General features: G+C 34.9%; 2 protein-coding genes across 2 annotated transcripts in view; both read left to right on the top strand.

Moving 5' to 3' along the window:
- oprm1 (opioid receptor, mu 1) overlaps window positions 1-6257 on the top strand; it is a 33583-nt gene extending 27326 nt beyond the window's left edge. Inside the window, exon 3 of the mRNA XM_056471520.1 lies at window positions 1236-6257. Within this exon, the coding sequence (XP_056327495.1) occupies window positions 1236-1768 (533 nt within the window). The 3' untranslated portion in view covers window positions 1769-6257. The remainder of the gene's footprint in view (window positions 1-1235) is intronic.
- An 11696-nt stretch (window positions 6258-17953) lies between these two features.
- sf3b5 (splicing factor 3b, subunit 5) lies at window positions 17954-21895 on the top strand. The gene is made up of 2 exons (XM_056470937.1): window positions 17954-18076; window positions 21434-21895. Exon 2 carries the CDS (start codon window positions 21457-21459, stop codon window positions 21715-21717), a length of 261 nt encoding a protein of 86 aa, XP_056326912.1. The 5' UTR covers window positions 17954-18076; window positions 21434-21456; the 3' UTR covers window positions 21718-21895.
- The last annotated feature ends 448 nt before the right edge of the window (window positions 21896-22343 follow it).

Here is a 22343-nt window from a genome sequence, read left to right as displayed (position 1 = left end):
ATATTCATTTGTTGTTAAACTACATTTAATTATGCCTTTATTTCCCTTTTAAGCCAATGACAATGAAAACTCCGTAATTTTAGACAGATTAAACTCTGTAAACTCTGAAAAAGTTGGACTGAGTACAGACAATTAAATGCTCAAGACTATGACTACAATGATCAAAACCAGACAAAATCTACAAATCTGACAATCCTTCAGTCAGTTGCAGTTTAATCAGATTTTCTCTTGACAAAGTGCACTGTGCCCAGAGTTTCTTATATATTAATAACTGACAGTCATCAGTCCAGTATGAGAAGGAGTATACAATATGGGAATAATTGACTCTTAGTCATAATTGACAAATTAGTCTAAAATATTCATTTGAAAGTTAACATTTTCAATTAACCAGTCACCAGTTTGTGTACTGACCTTTCACAAGTACAGCATGTCATTTTTTTCATATTTTTGAACATAAAACATGCCATTAAACTGAGTTTAGTTGTCAATTAAAAATACAAAACTACAATATATTGATATTAATATTTTACAAAACAAAATGATGTATTTGCAAGAAATGTATGCTTTAAACACTGTACATATAAATGTACAAATAAAATATGCATAAACATTTTTAAATGGTGTTTTCCCGGAGGTGGGTTGCAGCTGGAAGGGCATCCGATTTGTAAAACATGTGCTGGATAAGTTGGCGGTTCATTCCGCTGTGGCGACCCCTGATTAATAAGGGACTAAGCTGAAAAGAAAGTGAATGAATGAATGTTATAGGGTGTTATTATAAAAGTGTTTATAAAAAAACTTGTTTAAAAAATAAGATTATTAACATTAATCAACAAAACTCTCTTTCTTCAGTATGACACACAGTACCATATTTTTTCCAGGCTGTTACACCCCACCAATTGTAAACCACTACACCCATCCAGTGCTTAACTTGATCTCTTCTTAATGCATTAAGACATCTTTCTCAATACTGGAAGCGTTCCATTTTGATCCTGTAGTGACACAAATTTTACAGACACTAGAGAAGTGTTGAAGCAGAAAATTGTTATTGAGTGAATTTAGATTGATGTCACTTCTAGTCATTTGGCAAGAAAATCAAAACGTGGTTTAATAGCTGTAGCAGAGACTCAAAAGCTCCGTAAACAAAGCCATGAGGATCTAATGACTACTTGAAACTAGAATTGATTTTCACATGTCTCACTGTGTTATTGTACTGTGGTGTATTCTCTCTTTCGTAGCGAATGGCATCATTGACTGCACTTTGCTCTTTCCCCATCCGTCCTGGTACTGGGAGAACCTCCTGAAGATCTGTGTCTTCATCTTCGCCTTCATCATGCCCGTCCTCATCATCACAGTCTGCTACGGCCTGATGATCCTCCGCCTGAAGAGCGTGCGAATGCTCTCTGGCTCAAAGGAGAAGGACCGCAACCTCCGGCGCATCACCCGAATGGTGCTGGTGGTAGTGGCGGTTTTCATCGTCTGCTGGACGCCCATCCACATCTTTGTCATCATCAAGGCTCTGGTGACAATTCCCAGCTCTCTCCTGCAGACCATCACCTGGCATTTCTGCATCGCCCTCGGCTACACCAACAGCTGCCTCAACCCGGTGCTCTATGCCTTCCTGGATGAAAACTTCAAGCGCTGCTTTCGAGAGTTCTGTGTTCCCAGCCCATCAGTTCTGGACCTGCAGAACTCCACCCGCAGCAGGAACCCCCAGCGTGATGGTCAGTCCAGCGGCCACACGGTAGACAGGACAAACCAGCAGGTATGACTAGTCCTGGAGATGTCATCACTGGAGTCCCGCAGCCAACCCAGTGTTGACATGAGCTCAGAGGTCACGCAGGTCACCACAGGTGTCTGACACCGTCAGCGGTAGGTTCAACCTCTTTAAACATCTTGCTAGGCCTCTCACAGTTTTAGTTTGAGGAAAGACTGTTAAACTATTTTTTAGTGCGAAATATGAAGGATATTATGTTAATGACCCTCTAGGACACATCAATAAGCTAAGCTTATTTCACTGTCTGTGATGTTCACAGTCATGCACCTGATGTAAACTTAGTCCAGCATTTAAGACTACAGTAATTCATCATTCAACACTTTAGTGGAGATCAAAATTAGAGAACTACTGAACACTTTATTTTTTATATATATAGGTTGTTTCTCAATATGCGTTCTTAAATGATCTTGCGTCCTCATGTCTTTGTGTAATGTCATCATCAACCACCAAAGTTCAATTCCAAAACTCAAGACTGCAAAACAGTGGACCTGTGAAAGATCCCAGATGTGTTCTTGATATCGAGGATGCAAACTTGAGTGCAGTACTTGCTCTAGAAGTCCAAGAAGTCATTGTGGCTGAATAAAGAAGGTGGGAGATGCAGCATTTCTATTATTAAAGTCTAGAGATGTAACTTAATAATCTCCGGAGTTTCCCTATGATGAAAGTAAATGTTAACATGAAAATGATAATAAAAGTATAAACACATTAAGGGTGTTTATATGCTGAAATTCATATTAAAATCTATTTTATTTGTATTGAACAAAGTATATTTGTAAGGCTTTGTTGTACATATAGTAAGTGCATGTTATACATATATTGAAAAGGGATCATTGTATGAATGATGTAATGTTTAAATAACTTTCCGTTAAAAACGTGTGAAGGTCATGTGATTATCAGGAAGAACACAGCATCTCATTTCTCACAGGATGTGTTCTGTGTTCTTGTGGTCTCCTAAGTTAATTTTTCTGAGGTAACTTGCAAGAATTCCCTTTAGAAGAACGCAAATCTGCTCTCTGCGTTTTTGGAATTAAGACACAGGCATTTGTTTTTCAAAAATATTATTACCTTTATTATTCAAAGTTTGAAGGAGTTTTAGTTGTGGCCATTCCTTGCTAAAACTGCTGTGATGTAAAAATAACCAAGGCAGTTTATTTTGTTGAAAATACAGTGATCAAATTTAGAGACCAGTAAAGATTCTAGCACAAAGGAATATAACAACTGAAATTTCTGAATGTTAAAGCAGTCAAAAGTATACAGCACAAACCCCTGCTCTGAATAATGTTTCAGTGAGCTTCCCCAAACCATGACATTTCCTTTTCCACTTTTCACTGACTTCTTTTCCTTCTTTGTGTTCAGTCTTTCTCCAGTTTGATGAAAAACATAATGTTTCCCATTAGACACAAATGAACTGAACTTGCTTTCATCACTAAAGGGAACGTCACACTTTTTGTTTTCTGTCCATAAAAAACATGTTCCTCAGCAAATGTTACTTTAGCCTTTTGATTCGTCCATTGGTTACTGTGAACTTTCAGGCCAAATTCTTTAAAATGAGAGAGACTGTGTGTCCAGTCACTGTATGTCCATCACCGAACTTGGGGCTGGTTGCACCAGTGCTTTATTTCAGCGTGAAATCAAAATTTGCAATGTTTATTTTGCTAGATAACATTGTTATTGTTAATGTGAATAATTAATCCGTACAAGTTAATCTACTGAAATTTTTTTTTTTTTTTATTTATGAATTAATAGCAACTGCATATTAATTCCCTCTCTTACACTCTCATAGTCAGAGCCACTGAGAGAGGTAGAGTTGCGATAACTCCCCTGATTACTATGGAAAATATTTTCAACAGCAATGGTAGCCTGCAGCTCAATAGTTCTCTGAAGTTTGCACTTGTACAAAGTGCTATGAAAATGTACAATATGAAAGTGTATGAAAGTGCTATAAAATGTACAAAGTTAAAGAAAAAAGATTGTTTGTGTTTAAAAGTTTTCTAACATTATTTGAATTAACAGTGAAGCACTTCCTAGCATACCTGCCAACACTCCCGTTTTTCCCGAGAGTCTCCTGTATTTCAGACCCATGTCCCGACACCCTCCCGTTTTGTTATTTCTGCCGGAAAACTCCCGTAATTCTCAATCCTCAGCGTGTTGGTACAGTCTGTAAAACCCTCAGGTCCCCAACTTGTGTATAGTTAGTATCCGTTCGCACCCAAAACCTGCTCTGTACAGTTACTAAAAAATGAATTACTCTCAAAAGTGTTATTGAGACACCTCACCTGGAATGGCCAGTCTCCCATGTATTTAGGGACAAATGTTGGCAGGTATGCTTCCTAGAACAATTTGAGTTCACTTTAATCATGTGACGATCGATTATTTTTGACTTACGTTGACGCAACTTTCTATAGGGCTCTGCTGTTAGATTGCTATGAGGGAATGGTGCGCAAAAAAGCCTTGCCCCCTACTCAATATTCCTTTTCAGTTGGAAGTACATCAACATACTTAAATAAAAGTCTCAGCATCTTCCTATTCACACTGACGTTAAGTTAAAACTATAGTTGCGATTAAAAGGGACACTAAGTTACAACTTAACACACTACTAAATAGTTTTGTGTTGCTTAGTTTGAACGCAACTCTATAATCCAACTAAATATTATAGCAGCCTCTGCTCATGAATTATGGTAGGACAGAGATGACAGCAACTGTTGATTGAGCTCATGATTGATAATGAAGAACTGATAGTTTCTCCCTATTTTGCTGTTAAACAGTTCAAAGGCTTATTATATTACATCATTCAATGTAACTACGCATTACCTTAAAGAGAACTTACAACCTACTTACTACGTTCTATCTTAAGAATATGTGGTGGGACCAAAGAAAGTACATTTAGTTATAAACGAGCTACTAGTAAATACAAAGCCCTAGTGTGGAATTTATGTTTACAGTTTAAACAAGAACTTACGAATAGCTAGTGCAACTCTACCATAGTGATCAGTTCCAGCTGCAGTGTTGAACTCATTGACCACTGAGATTCTCCACATTCTACTGTCCTCTTGTGCATTTGCCTTTCCTGGATGACTAGCTGATTTAAAGGGAACTTAAATGAGTTATTGACGCAGTATTGAGATGCAGAAATCAGAAATCACCAATTTGGAATGACTAGCTTCTCTTGCTGCTCTATGAGGGTTTCAGTCAATTTATAAAAGCTCACCATCTTACAAACTCACTATAAAAACTGGAGATTTAGGCTGTAAAACCACCGGGTGCCCATCTTGTGTATAGTATCCGTTCGCAGCGGCCACCCAAAACCCGCTGCATAGTACCGTTACTAAACAGTGAATTACTCTCAAAAGTGTTATTCAGACATCTCACCTCGAATTGCTGCATGGTAAATAACATCCAGTTTGTGAAGGAAAGTTTTTGAAGCTGATCTGTAAGTTAAATCACCATAATCCATAATTGGTAATACTGTTAATTTGACCAAATACTGCTTTGAAGAGTGCGTAAAAGAAGATCCGTTTCTGTAAAGAAAACCAGTATGGGCTTTAAGCTTTTTGAGCAATTCATTTATGTGAGTTTCTAATAACAGTTTACCATCTAACCAGATTCCAGATTAAATGTCAGATCATTCAAAATGAAAAATCATCATCTTAACACCAATAACTGGGATCTTTCTGTAAGTGTTCACTGACTTTGATCAGTCTTCTCTTCAAATATCTAATTTACGTTTTTATACTGTGTTTCAGAGTATATGTAACTCTTAAAAAGTGCTGTTTTCCTCCTATTAGGTTAACATTAAATAAGATAAAGCAGTGACTTTGGTATTTAAGAAATTGTAGGTTGTTCTCTAATTTTGATCTCCACCTGTATATATATATTTATATTCTCTCATAGATAGATCTTAAATACCCTTTAACATTTAAATAGTCTAATAGTTATTTTATAAGTGGCGACACTGTTTATTTGTATAAAGAAAGAGTCTCGATTCAATTCTAAATTGAACAATTATGTAAATGATGTATAAATGGCATTTCTTCAAAATGTTCAGTGTTTTTGTCTTTCCCTTAAATCGTATTTCGATTGTAACTTGCTTTCATGGCCAACAAGATGATTTGGCTAAGCTGCCTTGTTCAATTATGTTCTTTCGGAGTGACTGAAATTAATCATCGGATGACTGTTGGAAGTGACGCTGGCGCTGTTGCTCTGATTTACCATGGACTTCATAGAAAAGCCGAAACACAATAAGAAACGCCTCTCGCAACAATGGATAATTTTCATGCTTCAGTGGTGACAAATGTATTGTGCTTGTACTCGGATGCAAATCTCTTGTACTTATGTAAATGTCCAATGTAATCGTCTGATTGTCACTCACATCAAGGCATTCTGTCTGAAAAAAAAGGAAATGTTTTATGCTTTAAATTACCTTAAAGATCTGTGTGCAGGTGTTTCTGTTAGATTTCTCTGTATGCAGCATCAGAAATAAATAATTCACAATGTATTATGTGTTTTGAGTCAGATTGCGCTGAATAATTAGATTTGGTTTGAAGGTTATGAAACTTCAGGTGTTTTGAGTCAGTTTTTAACAACAACAATAATATTAAATTATATTTTATCAAGCTAAATGCCAATAAGGTCCATTCTGAGTTTTTAAAAACATATATTCACATTTTGGGGATGATTTATATGTTTATTGTTTTGGTAATTTTGTTTTTGTCATAGCATAAGAATTCGACTGGTATCACTGTTGAATCACTGTTTATATTTCAGAAGGTATGACCATGCTAACTATTGCTTTATTAATTTTTGCAGGTGATATCCAATCATTTCAATAGAAATTCAGAAAATGTGGAATTTCACAAGGGCACAACATTTTCAACGGATTAAAAATGAATGCCTTTAGTGAAGTCTCTTTGAATAAAAAATGAGACATGTGAAATGTAAATACTGTAAAAGTGAACAGTTGTTTATATTTTTTTTAAATGTGATGTTAGCTATTGTTTGATTAATTTGGGGGGCATAAAATACAATAATTTTAATAGAAATCCACATAATTGAGATTTTTACAATTGGTTAAAAATTGCAGATTTCATTATGTGATTTATCATTTGACAAGAGTTTGTAGTCAGGATAAATATTTTGATTTATTTTTGTTGCCAAAATCCAGCCATTTTAATAGAAATTCATTCAAAGGAGAATTTTATGTGGGGGCAAAAATTGTACCATGCAGGGGTGCGTTTCCGAAAACCATCGTTAGTCAACTAAGGTCGCAAGTTCCGTCATTACAAACATAGCTCATTGGCGTTTCCCAAATCCATCGTTCTAACAAACATTTGCAAACTACGTCATAAACATGTATGCTTGCAACTACACCTCTGGAGCTGTAGTTAGAAACATAGTTCCTGGCTGTGTTATATTCCCAGGTATTCCCCCTATGCCCTATTCGTTAAGAGCATTCTAACATTTAAACTTGAAATTATTAAAAAATAAAAGTAAAAACATTAAGGTCATCTCTTTTAGGTGTAATTTGCTTTCAAAGTATTTTTACAGTTCAGTTTTAGCGATCTTCATGTTTACAATTGCGCTCCCTTCGTAGTGCACTTTGAAAACATTGATGTCATTTTGAACACAGCCGTGGCTCATGAGGAAAGCTGTAGGTGACCTATTCTTTAAAAGCAGAATTTATGTTACGTCTCCAAAGCTTGTGAAAAAAAAAACATAGCAAACGTTAATGCTTTTAATTTATAGTAGGATCAGTATATGACATGGGCCACTTCGTTAGAACATTTCTGCAGTGGTTTGCATGTGCCAAATTGTAAAAGTAAAATTGTAAAATAAACAATATCCTACTTAATGATGATAATAATAATAATCATCATCATCATCATCATTAATATTATTATTATTACTATTAAAATAGGATTTTTTTCATTCCCAAATAAGTAATAAATATAAAATTTCATTTCTTAATAAATAACCTCATTATTTATTTTTTATATGATTTATATATGATATTAGAATTTGTGTTAGCTTTTGTAAGTGATATTATGTTTTGAATAGAATATGTAATGTTCTCAATAAAATTTGTAAAGGAAACATATATAGGTCTTATATGTGCCGTTTACATATATTTCAATTCATATGGAAAAGGAGTGCATGTTTTAACCAAAACATAGAATTTTTTTTTAAATTCATGTACGTGTAAAACAATATAATTTGCACAAAGAAATTATGGGGTACTTCTGTAAAGAAGTTGTTACTCAACCCCATTTAGAGCATCATTATGGGTATTTTACCTTATAACTAACATGGTTCAAACGACGGATCTGCGACAGAGAACTACGGGTTTTGGAAAACACTCGTCACTACATCGTTGTTTTCCAAAACGATCGTACTATGATCGTACTATGAGTTGCGTCATTGTTTGGGAAACAAACCCCAGATTGTGTTACACAATTTTTCATAGCACAAGGGCCTGACTGTAAAAGTTAACCATTGTACACTGTAAACTGTTTAAAAAAATCTGTAAATTGACAATTTCCATATTTTGTTATTCATGTATTTTTTTATTCGCTTAGAATTGCATTATGGTACCTTGATCTCTACTTTTTTGGGCATTTTTAATAGTTTGAAGTGATATATTGTCTGGGTTGGTGTTGTATATTATGTTGCAAAAACCTGGTAATACGCCCAGTACATTTTCTGTTATTTTACAAACTTAGTTCTCTAAATATTACTTCTTAAACAATATCTTAGCTCAAACTATACTAAAATGTCTATAAAAGTCCCTTTGTTAAACTGTAGAGTTCAATTTTCAACATCAAAAGTCGACAGAGCAGAGATCAAGGTACCATAATGCAATTTACAACTGTAAATAGACAGAAAACACAGAATACAGAAACTGTTAATTAACTGATTTTTTTTTTACAGTGTAGTCACTATAACCAATGTTTGATGGGAGAAATCCAGTCATTGCAATAGGAAGTCAGACAATGGTGAAAAAGGGGGCAAAATGCATTTTAACCAAGCGGCAACCACCCGCTCTCCCTCGGGAAGCCAATACGGAAGTAACTGAAACTGCAATTCTTCAAAATTCCGCTAGTCCTGGCTCCATAATAGAGCAAATTGCAATTTTACAGCAGAAAAAAAGGTGTTTACAGCCTGGTACAAAGAACGATTTTGGTTCATATAGCTATTATTACCCTCCATGACAACTGTGAGGGGGGTGAATTTTTTTATAACTCATCCATTTCCTTTATATTAGGTTATATTAAGCTTGGATAATTAAGGGCGTGGCCACTTGAGTGACAGCTAGGTCTCGCTGGTCGCCGTCACTTCACCTCAGCTGAATCCGGCAGATTAGCCACTGATCTCGGCATATTCATCCTATTTTTGTGTTGTTTTATGTGGCTTTACACAGTCAGCTGCCTTTTGGGATTATTTATTACAATTATCAGATGATATGGGATGCTGTGTGCACTTAATTGTGCTCACAAACCATTCACGTGGCCTCTGCTTCCCATGTGAGTAAAGTTATATACTTGTATACCATCTCTATAAATGTATTTGTTTTATTTAAGATAATTTATCATTAACATTTTTCTTTAGACCCATAAAGCACTCTAGAATCTGACAGATTGATTAGCTGTAGCCTCTAGAACAGTCATCTGAAGCGTTATCATACAGTGTTATGCCTGGAGTTCATCAATAGTCTTGCATTTACTAACACACACAATATTTGAAGTGTTTGGAAGTAATTTGCATTTTCCTCCTGTAGAAAAACGTCATAAGAACAATGTTTAGTGGCTCAATGTATTACTACAGTGTTTTTAAAAGTCTAAACTCTTTATTGATATAGTTTACAGCCAAGCACATATGGTCAGAACACAAACGAGTCGCAGGTAATAGAGTATCAAGCGTTTCTCCCAAAGTAAAGTCTGTCTGCCAGGTCTAAGCAAAGTGCCATCAGGTGTCTGTAGCTCCGCTCACTCTCCGCCTCTTTGCCCTTGTTTGGTATCCCGCCGTGGGTGCGATGACGCGCGAACAAAATGGCGACGGTTGGCCGCGCCTACTTGTAGCTTCTTTTGCAGTGTTCAGAAACCTATGGGTGACGTCACGGATGCTACGTCCATATATTTTACAGTCTATGATTTTAACGCATACAAGTTGATCCCATTGATTTACCACATTGACAAAAAGGTGCTTGGTTTTAAAGTCATTTCAGTGTGAGCTTCACTGAACGTTTTAAACCAATACTCATGTTTCTCCAGTAATGGTCCCAAAATTGGGTTAAAACAACCCAGCATTTTAAAGAGTGTACAGTGTTTACAATGGACACTCAAATAGCAAAATGACTTCACCTTAACACGCATGAGACAAATCGAAGATCAAAACATGACCTCTCTGGACAGATATTTAAAACATGGACCAATCACTTGCTTTTTTAATGTCTAATTATCCTGTTTAATCAGCATTGTACATCAGAATTTCGCACACACAAACTCTAGTGTGACCGCAGCATTACCTGTAGGTCTCAAACAAGCCTGAAAAACTAATTAGGGTTGAAACTAAACTGTGCAAAGCTGCGGCCCTCCAGGAACTGGAATTGACACCTGAGTCTTAACATACAATAACATCTAACATTATTGAGCTACAGAGCTTTTCTATCACAATATTAATGACATTGCATATGTTTGTATAAACTTATTTGACCATTTTAGGCACCGTTTACACTAGTCGTCAAATTGTAATCCAATCAGCAAAAACCAGGTGTAAATGGGCACTTTTTAGTACAAGAAGAACTAACAGAAAATACAAGACTGCAGCAGCTGTTTTCAGTTATCACCAGAAGCTTTTATCTAGTTTGAGACCAGTGCCAGCTGTAAGGGGCCAATAATATGGCTCTCTAATACTTTGGAATCAAATAATCTTGGCCTTTGAGCTGCCATTTGAGTCATTTTGTAGCAGAATTTCCCCCCACATGCAGTCTTGCTGCAACACCCTGGGGAAATTAAAGAACAGAGAGCTAGTATGAGAGCTGAAGAAGAGCTCAGCACATTTAACCTGAGGCCACAGAAACAGCAGCGGCAGTTCGGGTCATTACTGGAGTTCACATTTAACTGTAGCCTTAGGGTGTAGGATTTTCACAACAATGCAAGATTGTTTCTTTTCCATGGCACATATGGTAATGTATTAAAAATAATTGCGAAGACAGAGTCTATATCGTGAAACCAAGAAGGAACATTTAGGTTGACTGCACCATGCGGCGGGAAAAAAGCGTTATATATCTGCCTCTTTTCATCCCTAAGGCTGGCTTTGATGAATACAAGCTAATTAAATTTCGACATGGATTCCATAGGCTGTGGATGAAATCCTCCTTTAAATACTTCTACAACGTGCACTTGAGAGTTAATGAAACTTGAGGTAATAAAGATTGCCGCAGTAGTAATTGACTCCGTTGAATCTGATCTAATTAATTGTAAAATGGCTCAGAGAGTGAGGGATCTTTATAAACATTGTTATTTAATGACTCGGACACCTTGAAGAACATCTCGTTTTTTTGTCAGAAACAGAATAGGCTTTAGTGTCCCTGTGCACCAATAAGAGTATTGTATTGTGCTTTTCTGCTCATTTAAAATGTGATCAATAATGAAGCCATGGCAACAGGGATTGTTCACGCATAAATTAAAATTCTGTCATTGTTTGCTTGTCTATATGATGAAATCAATGGGGTTCAAAATAACTCTGAACCCTTTTTGATTTCCTTTAAAAATTACTTGAATTCTGCGGATAAAATAAGTCATGCAAGATTTAAATCATATGAGAGTGAGGTAACCATTACAGAGTTTTTCATTAACTTGATTTAAAAACATCATTTATAACTAAAGCCATGTTGACAGCTGGTTTTAAAGGTAATAATATTGATGGTATTTATACCCTAAGTATAAATTATTTTCTGATATTCACATAGAAGATATGGGGATAAATAAGTTTGATAAGTAAACGATCCAGAAATTCCAGAATTCGCCCTATGAAAGCTCTGCTTTGACCTTATTTGGAAAGATTGTGAATATTATTGAGCACTGTTCTAATGCTTGTCATGTCTTGCTTGTCATGTCATGATGCTCACAGTATGATGTACTCTGCACACACAAGTGCAAAATCATATAATAATCATACTTCAGTTATACTTCATACTAGAGATCTGCATGGGACTGAATATTTTAGTCCCGCTCCCGCCAGGTTTTATTCCGGACCCGACCGCTCCAGCTGTATATTCCGCCTTTGTTCACCCGCTGCCCGACCCACCCAGTTTTCTAACCGATCTGACCATTCTCGCTTAATTTAGATCTGGTTTCCGAAATCTCAAGTTAAAATTGGTTAGTACCAAAAGAGAGAGATAACATATAAACGTGTATGTCCCAAATGGTAGTATGTTGAAAAGAGTGTGCCAAAGGCTCCCACATGGTTTACTATTTCCGGTAAAAAAAATTTAAGTGTAGAAGCGTCCATACTCTAACCTCTAATATTGCCCACCATGGATTGCACATTGGAGGTGAATTTGATTAGAACTACAAACGCAGGTAAAAAGTGTAAATAAACTACAAACATGATGGACACGCGAGACCAACCATCAAGTAGAGAGGCTTCGGTAAAGATGTTTGTATGATTGTTAATTAATGTCTAGCCAACTGTAAAATATTTAAATCACGTTTTCTGTCTTATATTTAATCTGCAACAACAATGTGAACTTATATCAAGATATGTTTGGACATTAACTTCAGAATGCATAATTACCCAAAGAGCTGAGGAGATTTCTCTGCATGAATAACTCGTGAATGGCAGAATATCCTGCTGCTGCTTCTCCAATAAGGTAGGAAATTAAATATGAAATAAATGTGGATGATGTGTTGATGATTGACAGGGCTTGTAACTTAGCAACATAACAATGAGGAAGTAGTATGTCCCAAAGCTTGCATACTCTTCTGTTACACACTCAAAAGTAAATACGTTTCCTTCACAAATAAGCACATACTTTTAGGGCATATAAGTATGCTAATTGGGACGCAGCAATTGTTCGTCTCAGAGTTGTCCATTTTTCAAAATAAGAGTCCCGCACATATTTGATACTGTGTAAAAATAAGCTGTTAAACAGAAAATAAGGGGAAAATATTATTGCTGTAATCTCATTAGGAAACATTGTGACCAATCAAAGACTTGCTGGGGGTGTACATATTAACAATCCTGTGAGTGTTTTGTTCTGATTGGCCTGTTTTTCACAAAGACAACATGGAAACAATGATGTATGAGCCTCATGATATGGTGAAGTATCCATATTTTCATTCTATGGCACCTTTAAGATGTGCTTTGCTTGACGATTTCACAATAGACCAAAGAGACCAGAGAGTTTTAATGCATCTCTTTTGTTCACTTTCATCTTTCCTGATGCCTTTTGATGGAAAGGTCTATGGTCGATTGGGTTTTTTCTGATCTTTTCATGTAATACTGCAAAATAAGCTCATGCAATTTACATTTGAATGAAAGAAGAGTAGAGTAGCAGCTTTTATTCCTGCTCTGACTGCCACAAAAGTACAGAAGGTGGTTTGAACTTGTAACCAAAAGTCATGCTTTTAACATTTTCAATTCAAACCTATGATTTCAGTCCTGTCTGGCTTGTGGACTTCAAAAATACGGTCAGAGAGTAGGTGTTTTTCATGAATAATTGAATGCATTTGACCACATTAGTGTTTAATATCAGTGGTAAGTGGTAATGAGTTTTTATTTGACAAGGCATCTTTCCTCTTTTTTTTGACCTTACATCCACACTAAGATGGCATTATTCTTAAAGGGTCACAAAACACCAAAACACATTTTTTTTAGATGTTGACAGTCATATATATGTCCCACATTGCTAAAAACACTATTAGGACACATATACTTAGCTAACAAGTGAAAATTGGTTGTTTTTGCGTTGTTTAGAGAAAATTCGTTCTTCCGGTTTAAAAAGAAATTTTGAACCTGCGTCACGGCGGTGAGACCATTGTGTAAGTGGAAAGTGGAAGCAGTTGGATTACAGTGGTCTGCTAACACACGACAAAAAACTGTTTGTAAGGAACATTTTTTACCCGAGAGCTTTCCAAATCCGGAAATGGGGAAATCCAAATTTGCTACTCATATACTTTTTAAAAAGACGCAGTTCCACTTCATGTTGATTGTCCTGTCTCTAAGAATTTGGTAAGTGTGTGATCAATGTTCTTTGTTTATGTTTATTCAGATGGCAAAGTTAGTTAGTATCGTCAACAGTACTCTTTCGGTTTTTAAAGACATACCTCAGTCAAATTGATTTAGTTTCTTAGTTTACAGTACGTAAACATCACTACAATATTATGGACTGAAAGATCCGCTGTAAATTCTGCTCTCCGAATGTAAACATGTAAGCACCTTAATCAAACTATTACCGGCGTGTATGATTTCCGACGCATTTTGTGATGGGATAGATATACGGCTGTTTGACGCTATCCTCTGCACCTACAGAGTCTCTGCATCTACCAAGAAATGAGGAGGGTTTTTTTCTCCCATTCGGTGTGCGATATCAAAAATTCCACTAAAACACCACTCTTCCAGCAGTTCCTCACATCCAATATAGCTTGTCATGGTTGGGAATGCATGAAATGTTCCTGAATGAAAGTGAAAGAGCCAAACTTCGATTAAAGACGATAAATTAAGAATGAAACACACAAAATTACATGAAACTCCAGGGGAAATGGGGATAGCATTATAATGATGCAATTATATTAATCAAATTATGTGTAAAACGGGATCATAAAAGGAATACTCAAAAAGCAACTCATGTTAACACCTTAATCATATTATTGTCTTATTCAGATTAAGGCAAATAGTTTGATTGCTGATGTCCATGTAAACGTAGTCACTGCCTATCCCCTCTGCGTCTGTGTTTGTGTTGCCGCTGTGAAAATCTGTGTGTACACCTAATAAAACTCCCCTTTTAATGCAAACCCTTTCCTCTTTCACCATCGACACTCCCACCTAAACAAAGCTGGACTCACTCACGTTCCTGACTTTTTTCAAACTAGAGGTGTTAAAGTTTATACATTTGAAAACACTGTATGAAATGAGAAAACGAGTTTGATGAAAAATTTGAAAAAATGAGTTTCATACATTCCTGTATTAATGGATCAATTCAACAAACTCCCAAATCAATCTTTTTTTCTTTCTTCTTATTTTCTGTAAATTCTAGCCTTTTCTAACCCCATACCTGGTGTGCTGTGCTTTTACAAAACAACACGGCTGTCAGAAAGCTGGTGATTTTCACACCTCATGCACTATGTCATTGTGAGGACAAAAGAAGAGCTGCTGACTTTGTGCCAAGAAGCACTATTTTTAATGTGTGATTCTCAGCTATCACATTTCCACGGATTCCACTAACACCTGTCTCTGCTCTCTAAAGATTTTACATCAAATGTAGCTGATTTAAAGAGATAAATCATTACTGGGATCTGAGCTTGAGTGTTTTTATAGTAGATGACTCACATATAATAGAAAGCACACAAATCACTGGTATCACTTATGCAGTTTTTGCTTATCTGCAATATCTAATTCCTACAATACAATATGTGTTTCTGGTCAAAAAATAATCATTCTATTTAGAAAGTATGTTAAAAATGTTAAAAACGTGTTTAGCAGATGTTTTTTCACTTGAAACGTTCTTGCACCGTCACCTTGTTTTCAGATAAATGCACTGCACAAGAAGAACTGGTCTGCATGTAGAGCAAAATGTACAACATTAGTTTTGCTTCCAATAAGATAAAGGTTTGACCACTGATACTGTCAATTGTAGACTCCATTAGTGACAGATTGTTAATCTTAAGCAAAAATAGGAGTTGCAGAAGTGAGACCATTATTGTCATTTCCTCAAAATTGCATTAAGGAGATAAATAAAACCCATTCCCAACTGCATGATTCAGTTTTTGATGACTCACATGCTTGTTTTTCCCAATCGCTTTAGGACAAAGATTCTTAATCACTTTCAAAAAGGAAATAAGATCTGCTTTCATTTGATTGTTTTCCCCAATGAAACCTGTTATTGCACATGATTTTACAAATAACATCTCCATCAATCAGAGAAGTAATAAGTCATGACAAAAACTCTTTAGCGTCTGCCCATGTGCATTCATAGATATACTGTATACACTAGATATCACATACGGACCCTGAGCATGCGTCAATACCGCCACCACATTTATGCTCCCAGGACAAATGTCATTCAATCGCACAAGTCAAAACTAATGCCAGTGCGAAGATGCTGGACTGTGTACGAGTGTAGTAATGGACAAACAAAGCATTAAGGCATAACATTTCATAGGTAAGATTTGGTTTTTTACGTTTTTGTATATTATGAACTTTTGCGCTCAACAAGTCACGTTATTGATGATAATACAGTCTCTTAATGCACTGACCATTAGACAAAGTAGCACCAACATGCTCTAAATACTAGGCTTATGCTAGTTTTGTTGAATAAAATAAGCAAACAATGTAAATTAAATATGACAACAAGACGCTGCAGTACCAGAAACTTGCATTATTGTCTGCTAAGTGGAGTAAAGGCTAGTTTTTGGATGCCTGATAACGTAACAGTGCCTGCACCTCAATGTGCACTGTCCACCCTAAATTATTGAATATTACAAATGTTATATACCATTTAGATCAGAAAGGTGGATACTATGCACACTGAGACGCAGGGACAAACTGTTCATAACAGAGATTCATTCACAAACGAATTGCTCCCTTCATTAGCATTAGAAGTGAATGTGGGAGAGGGGGTGTGTTTCAGGACATGGATTAGATCAAATTTAACAGGTAGGGAGGACAATACATTTCCATGCACACAAACACTCGCAATGCCTGTACTGTCACATATCCATCGATGTAGAAAACTGATGTAAAATTATAATTTTTGTAATTTAATTAATTTTTTTAATATTTGCATCCTGACCACTGGGAAAACTCCCAATCATAAATATATATATATATAAATATATCTGGCTCTGCATTACCAGTACTCCGTTGCACCTTTGTCCTACATTCATTTCAAAGAAGCGCTACCCTGTACACTAAAATGGCGGCTCTATTGACATCTAATGTAAATACCTATGATGTCCATCAGGCATTTACATTTATTCATTTAGCAGACAACTGTATTATAAGTGAGATTCCAGTGATTGAGTAATGTAACAAATGATTCATTAAACAAAAGGCCAAAATAACAAGAAAACATTCTCCTAATGTTTAGTTTCAAGCATTATTAACAGTAATAAAAGCAAGAATAGAGAAATAATGTGAAGTGAAAGTATTGATTTTTTTTCTGTAGGGTGCAATTAAGTGTTGATTGAACACATTATTTTTCAGCTGTCTCTCAGATATTGACAGGGATTAAAGATTAAGGGAATGGAAATTGATTCCACCAGCAAGGAACAGTGATCATGTGCAAGTAACAACTTTGTAATGTAAAGTTTTTAAAATGTACAAACATAAGCTTACCTTGCAGATTTTCACCAAAAAACGATTTACATGGCAGGAGGGATTTCTTTGTTTTTTACTTCAATGGTAAAAGAAATGTTGTAATGAGTGCTGTTGATTGACTTGATGACAACTAGTGGATTTTTTGGGCATCACATACTTCAATCAGACGGTAAAGTGTACTCCTCTCAATAACATTAAAAATAGTTTCCTTTAGACTGCTGATCATACAATATTTATTAGTCAGCCGAAGACCTAGAGTTCTTCAGTTAATGCAAGAAACCTAAAATGGAGGACTTTTAAAATGTATGTAATGACGTTATATAACCTAGATATTTTACAATAACATTATTTTTGTTATGCATCTTCTATTAATATCAGTCAAATGTTCAAGCTGTTGCTAAGCTGACTGTTTTTTTCAACCCCCTGTTATTTCCTAGAGGAGTATTTATGATAGTCACGTAACCTAATAATAAAACGTAATGTAAGCAAGAATCAATATTCCACCTATACACATCCCACATTTATGTAATACGAAGGATAATCAACCAGTCGTTATCATATCACATGATATCCCGTATCACTGCAGCATGAGCAGCGCTTTACACCAAAGCGGAACTCTTGGCTGCGGTGATGTTTTCCTCACGTACAGATTCCGAGTAACTATTTCCTGACCGGGTGAAGTCTGTTTTCCTCGCGCAGCTGTTGTGTACAGTAACTGCTGAAGGAATCATTCGTTTTTCCCCAACACATCACAGTTTTTCATCATAGGTAAGTATACCGATAACATTTACAGTAATAACCGCCACTAGTTTTAGCCGAGGGAGAAAATCATTTGAAGTAATGTAATTTAGCAACATTAGCATACCTAGTTTGCTAGTTTGTTTACGCAACGTTAGCATACGTTATGATGATAGGTCTTTGTTTTAATTTATGAAATAATAGATTTAATTTCTTTTCATATTGCAAAATGTTCTTAATTTAGAATAACGCACAGATTTAGTCACACTGCGTTAAACCAAGCATGCTTTGTAAACGTGCAATACCTATGAGCTATAAGTTAGCCTAAATGATCCAGATTTGATTTCTTTGGTAAATTTTAACAATCTGGATTTGAATCTGCATCTATATCACAATATGTCTTTGAATTGAACCTTTACGAAGCAAGAATTCAATAGGAATTAAGAGTAACAGTCTACCGTTAAAAGAAGATAAAGATTGATGTAATACTTGTAGAATACTGCATACAGTTATGCAAACATTGGACAAATTATATATTTATTTAATTTTGTTCTATTGTCTTGATCTGATCTGTATTCTAGATTGAGACATGATGCATTTATAGTCTATTTTTCATTCAAATAAATTTTAAAAGAGCTGTATTAGCTCAGTTGTTCACATTTGGTTTAGAAAATGTGTTCATTTTATTGATTTACTTATTGTGCAACGTTAAAACAAACCTGTCTCTTGAAATGACACATAAAGGGTCTTAAATATTACTAGACCTTAACAGTAGTTTTTTGGAGAACAACAAAATAAGGATATTCTTTTAGACATTTGCAATCCTTTTGAGTTATTAACACATTAAAAAAATGTGAAAAAACACATATTCTTCCAATTTTTGAATTAGACCTACCAATGTGTTTGTAAAATAATAAGAATATTAAAATACAGTGTCGTAGGACTGCACGATATTGAAAAAAATCAAACATTGCGCAATATTTTTGTTCTGCAATATATATTGCGATATGAATCCAATTCCACTAGATGTGTTGAATAACTATTTGGAAAGAATTGATCATTTTAGATTGATTGGGATGATTGTAGGGAAGTGCATAAAATATAAGCAACAATCTACAGGCAGAGATAAATTCAATTAAAAAAGACACTAATTATATAAACTGCGTTATATTGTTGTTTGACAAGTCAAACTGTATTCAGGTATACAGTAAATGAATAATCAAATGTTAAATAATACTGCATAGTCTTCGTTTTATAAACGATTCAATAGAATTTGTCAAAGTTAAAAACAGTTAAATTTCTTAGGCCTGCATGCTTTTAAATCCCGCACAGGCCCTTAAAGACATTAAATAATAATTTAAAAAAAATTATCACGATATTATGTTTCATATCATTCGATATCAATAACTATTGAATATTTTTAACAATACATTTAGGAATATTAGGATTTTGCTATTTAACCACCATATTTAAATTTACCAACATTACCAAGGCCAAGAGTTTTAAGTCAAAAAAAAAAAAAATATATATATATATATATATATGTGTGTGTGTGTGTGTAGATATAAAATTAACTTAAGTGTAAAAGAGACTCTTAAACTTTATAAATAAAATGTTACAAAGTGTGTGCAATAGTAAAGGTAGATCAACATCTTTAAGGTGTGAATAATAATAATGATACAGTAAACCTCAAACACTAAACAAAACTATGATCATCAAATCTGAGCTTTCAAATAAAGGAACCAGCCATCATTATTCAAATTCATGCTGAACATAACAAATTGTAAAGTTGAATGACTACATTACCCCCTATTCTAAAAAATCTTTCAGATAGGGAGCTTGTGGCTGGGATGCACAAGAAAAAAAGAAAACGAAAAGCCGCTCTGGCGACATCCTTTTTTTTCATGTACAATCTCCTCACTGCTGCTATACGGCACTCTTTTTGCATGTGTTGTTATTCTGACCAGAAGTGAAAGGCGCGTGCTTTGTGTTTGTCTGAGGTAATTAGTCTGCCGTTATTACTGAAATGTGTATATTCCGTACAAAATGTGAAGCAGATTGGTTAATTCTAGCGCTTGCGGAAAAGTTTCTCTGTTTTTTAACTAGATGTACCTGGAAAACGCCGCTTGCACACCATGTGCACGTCTCTCCCATGTGCGTGTCGTGCACGTAGCACACATCTCCATTTGAAATGACAAACTTGACACCCTAAGCTTATTGCCACTGCTTCCAAGGTGCGTGCTTAGCAGCCACGTTTTAATAAAACTATAGCCTTCATACCGAAACGTAGTATTTATTATCAATATTGATAATGGTGTTCGGTCAATAAATACCGATATAAATTTTATCGCCCAGCCCTAGCTCAACATTGCATATACTTGCAATGGACTATTGCAAATGTTCACATTGCGATACGATGCTGAAACGATATATTGTGCAGCCCTAACATGTCGCTATTATTGTCTTTTCTTTATGCAAATTCCACTCCAAATTGCATTTAAAACAGGTACTTTATCTAGTAGTTGAAAACAGTATATATATATATATATATATATATATATATATATATATATACACACATACACATACATGTGTGTGTATACATATATGTGTGTCTATACATATATGTGTGTGTGTATATATATTTGTGTATATCTATATATATATTGTATATATATATATTTGTGTATGTATATATATATATATATATATATATATATATATATATATATATATATATATATATATATATATATATATATATATATATATTTGTGTATATATATATATTTGTGTATATATATACACAAATATATATATATATATATATATATATATATATATATATATATATATATATATATATATATATATATATATATATATTTGTGTATATATATATATATATTTGTGTATGTGTGTATATATATATATATATATATATATATATATATATATATATATATATATATATATATATATATATATATATATACACACACACATATACATATACATACATATACATACATATACATGTGTATATAACAAGAATGTTATTTAGGCCATTACGTCTCAGTCTTGCTGGTCTCACAAGAAATGACAACTCTGTTTGAGGCTGACACGATTTATAGTCAAAATGAATCAACATGCTTATTCTCACCTGTGCTTATTAATATATATGAAAATTATTCGATGAAGTATTATACTAAATTCTGTCATGTTTTAAGCGATTAAAACACTTCTGAGTTCACAAGTGTGTAAAATCTAGTACAAACAACACATGAAGATTTATGACGACAGTTAATTAGTATTTTATTATTGTTTTGGACTCTTGGCGGGCTTATTTTTATTTAATAATAATTGTTGTTTTGTCTTTTGTGTCAGAGAGACAGATTTTCTGATTGAAGATGACAGACCGTTACAACATCCACAGTCAGCTGGAGCATCTGCAGTCCAAATACATCGGCACGGGCCACGCAGACACCAGCAAGTGGGAATGGCTGGTTAACCAGCACAGAGACTCGTACTGCTCCTACATGGGTCATTTCGACCTTCTCAACTACTTCGCCGTCTCAGAGAACGAGAGCAAGGCTCGGGTGCGCTTTAACCTAATGGAGAAGATGCTGCAGCCCTGCGGCCCACCAGCTGACAAACCTGAAGATGCTTAGCATACTTTGGCTGAATCCATACTGCTGCCAGAGAGATGTGCAGAAAGATCATATGGACTCATGCTGGTTGTTTAAGAACCAGTCTATGTTTTCTCGGTCTAAGTTTTTTTTTTAATGCTGCATTTTTTGTGATGTTTTGTATTGTTGAAAGAAAATAAAGTTGACACTCTTACACACACATTGGTTTCATTGTTTTTCTTAAAAAAAGCCATAAAATGGAAGTTAAGATTGTTTTTTTTTTTCCCCATATCATGACTACCATCCAGTGGTGTAAAGTAACAAATTATAAATACTCTAACTACAGTAATTGAGTAGTTTTTCTCAGAAATTGTAATTTACTAAGTGGTTTTAAAAATGTGTACTTTTTCTTTCCCTTGAGTACATTTTTAGTGAAGAATTGGTACTTTTACTCCACTACTTTCCTTCAACCTGCAGTCACTACTTTATTTTTTCTTGTCTATAGGAATTAGAAAAATCAGTCCTGTGATTCCTGTCCAATCAAATCGCACATAGAAGGTAAAACGCCTCATAGTGAGATACCACAAGATATGAGCGCTTTATAATTGCAGCAAACTGTTTGGAAGCAAGTGTCCAATAAGATGTCCAAAATCTTTACACGCAATGAC

Source organism: Danio aesculapii, chromosome 13 (assembly GCF_903798145.1).
Source record: "Danio aesculapii chromosome 13, fDanAes4.1, whole genome shotgun sequence".
NCBI classification, from domain to species: domain Eukaryota; kingdom Metazoa; phylum Chordata; class Actinopteri; order Cypriniformes; family Danionidae; genus Danio; species Danio aesculapii.
Note: the sequence above shows the minus strand (reverse complement) of the source record. Positions and strands in the feature narration are given on the sequence as shown.